This window comes from Photinus pyralis, unplaced genomic scaffold (genome assembly GCF_008802855.1).
Source record: "Photinus pyralis isolate 1611_PpyrPB1 unplaced genomic scaffold, Ppyr1.3 Ppyr1.4_LG3a, whole genome shotgun sequence".
Classification (NCBI taxonomy): Eukaryota; Metazoa; Arthropoda; class Insecta; order Coleoptera; family Lampyridae; genus Photinus; species Photinus pyralis.
Window position 1 is genome coordinate 11,979,967 of NW_022170509.1, and position 2,596 is coordinate 11,982,562.

Here is a 2,596-nt window from a genome sequence, read left to right on the forward strand (position 1 = left end):
TAGTAGGTAAATATACCTTCTATTCTACTAGTTCTTCAATGATGGATAGTACCTAAAACCACCAAATAGTTTTCTAATTGAGAGCAAAATAATTTTTGGGACCGAATATTCAGGAAGCAAACGGCAAAAAAATCTATACAAGCTATAAATGATTAAAATTCAAGAACGATTTTGGTGGTCTATGGTTCAAAAGTCACATCAAAGTGCAAAAAAATACATTTTTTGGAATCGATGGAGTGCCCTATCAAGCAATCGACAAGATTTTAATTGAACCACAATGTTGTTACCGATTTACGCAAAATAATTTAAAAGTAATTTTTAAGTAAATATATTTGGATAGAATAAATCAGATAGTTATCAAAATGCAGCTATTCCGGTTATTCCTCTTCCCAAAATCAGAGCGTGGACGTCATGTGTACCTAGAACAAACGATTTTGTACAATCTTAAATCGGTTGTAAGCCGCAGTAATTACCTTCGTAAGTATTCACACTTTCCAAATTCATAATGTGACGGATAATATGGTATTCATCCTGGATACCATTTGCTCCTAGCATGTCACGTGCAACACGCGCGATTTCGAGCGATTTTCCGGCGGAATTACGTTTAAGGAGCGATATCATTAGAGGCGAATGCCTGAAATTACTAAATCAAGGTAGGCTTTATGTTAATCCGACTTACATATTTTTGTCTTTTAGTCGCCCGACATGTAAGCAGGATTGTAACCCTAAAGCTATTTCAGTAACCATATCTGCCAGTTTCTTTTGAATTAACTGATTGGATGCTAAGGGACGATCAAATTGTTTCCTGTCCAATACGTAATTCCTAGCTATCGACAAACAGGTTTCGGCTGCGCCTAGGGCTCCCCACGCGATTCCATAACGTGCGTTGTTAAGGCAGCTAAAGGGACCTTTGAGACCTTCGGCTCCAGGCAAAAGATTCTCTTCTGGAACTTCTACGTTGTCTAATAGAATCATACCCACAGCGGAGGCGCGCAAAGAAAATTTTCCTTCAATTTTTGGAGTCTCTAAACCTTTACTTCCGCGATTAACAATAAATCCACGAATTTTGCCATCCTCACATTTGGCCCATATGACCATGCTGTCTGCTGTGGGAGCGTTAGTTATCCTAAAATACGCCGTTGCATCTTCAGTTGACCAACAAATGGCTCGCTTACCAAGTTTTGCTTCCAGATAAAATATATGTTTTGGAGGCAGAGTTGTATTTTGCTCGAGTTTCCATTGAACCTGGATCACTACCATGATTTGGTTCTGTTAGTCCAAAGCAGCCTATCGTTTCCCCTTTCGCTATAAATCCATGCGATGAAAGGGTGGGTGGCAAATGAATTAAACAGCTTACCCATTTGAGGTAGATATCTTTCTTTCTGTTGCTCTGTACCAAACATATGTATGGCTCCCATGTACAAAGATGACTGCACACTCACAGAGGATCTATACGCACTATCAATTCTCTCTACTTCTCTGTTTATCAGTCCATAGGCAACATTTGACACTCCTGGACAACCATAACCTTGAATCGTTGCGCCTAGGAAGCCCATAGCTCCTAAATCCTTGAGCACTCCCCTGTCAAATTCTGCAAATAAATGTAAGTCGAGTTAGCACATGGAATTTTACCAACCTTCATTTCGGTTTGCCTTCACAATTCTGGGAAATAATTTCTCCTGGCAAAATTTCCTACATGTGTCTTTAATAGCTATTTCTTCTTCGGTGAGCTGGGATTCAAGGTTGAGGGGATCTTCCCAATTAAAGACCACTTTGGAGGAAGCAGCACGCGAATTATTGAAAACTGAAACAACGGTCTTTTAGCTTATTGAATTTAGTTAAATGCTAAAGATACATTTTTGTAAGCCATAACCGCTTAATTTTGACGAACTTACGATGGTTTTCAGTGCCATTTCTTGATAGTGTGGCGAAAGGTTTACGATTCGAAAAGCAAGTGACTGTCAAATCTGAACCTTTGCTTCATTCAGCGAGATAAGATAAATTCGATCTTAGGTGACACTCGAATTACGTCTCAAGTAGTCGTTACATCACACTTTTGCATATTAACCGATGTAATAGGCATACTCTTCAATAAACAAAATACACTAACACACATACACGTGCTTATTAAAAAACTGGAAGTTATTTATAATTTTGTCAAGGATTTCCGTGGCCGCTTAATTCGGTCATGCGCGTTCGCAATGTATGCATTTTAAGGGTAATGGCCAGCAACATAAAAGTAATATTTCGACTGTATAATGAGTGTCCAGTAAGAAATAATTCAATTTTACGGTTTTTACCTTTCTAAACAGCATAATTTATGAGTCTTAGTTGCAAACAGTGACACTGCATTTATTTCGTGCCTGTCGGTCATAGTCTTTTGGAACTTTTATTTTTATTTTAGTGCGCTAGTTTTCCATGCACTAAAATCTCATTTTCGCTCAAATTTGTAATCATGTTTTATGAAATTTAGATTCCGTTAGGCACATTCACAGTACCAAAGTTGGAGGAAAACCTACTTGAAGTTTTGCCTACCGCAATACGTTCATTAATGAGGTTGATCTTGTTTAATATTGAGCTGATTTTTTTGCTAATT

The 2,596-nt window shown here is 38.0% G+C and overlaps 1 protein-coding gene across 1 annotated transcript; it reads right to left on the minus strand.

The window, feature by feature from the left end:
* Nucleotides 1-312: 312 nt before the first annotated feature.
* On the minus strand, nucleotides 313-2,135 carry LOC116166027 (glutaryl-CoA dehydrogenase, mitochondrial). The gene is made up of 7 exons (XM_031480850.1): nucleotides 1,856-2,135; nucleotides 1,637-1,804; nucleotides 1,358-1,591; nucleotides 1,176-1,305; nucleotides 680-1,126; nucleotides 474-634; nucleotides 313-419 (listed from the first exon to the last, which is right to left on the minus strand). Exons 1-7 carry the CDS (start codon nucleotides 1,911-1,913, stop codon nucleotides 358-360), a joined length of 1,260 nt encoding a protein of 419 aa, XP_031336710.1. The 5' UTR covers nucleotides 1,914-2,135; the 3' UTR covers nucleotides 313-357.
* Nucleotides 2,136-2,596: the final 461 nt, after the last annotated feature.

Excerpts from the sequence above, each read along its gene's own strand:
- LOC116166027 (XM_031480850.1), bottom strand. The coding sequence starts at position 1,913 with ATGGCACTGAAAACCATCGTAAGTTCGTCAAAATTAAGCGGTTATGGC. Across the intron at positions 1,805-1,855 it reads CGGTTATGGCTTACAAAAAT|TTTTCAATAATTCGCGTGCT; the intron begins GTATCTTTAGCA and ends CCGTTGTTTCAG. Across the intron at positions 1,592-1,636 it reads GAAGGCAAACCGAAATGAAG|AATTTGACAGGGGAGTGCTC; the intron begins GTTGGTAAAATT and ends ATTTATTTGCAG.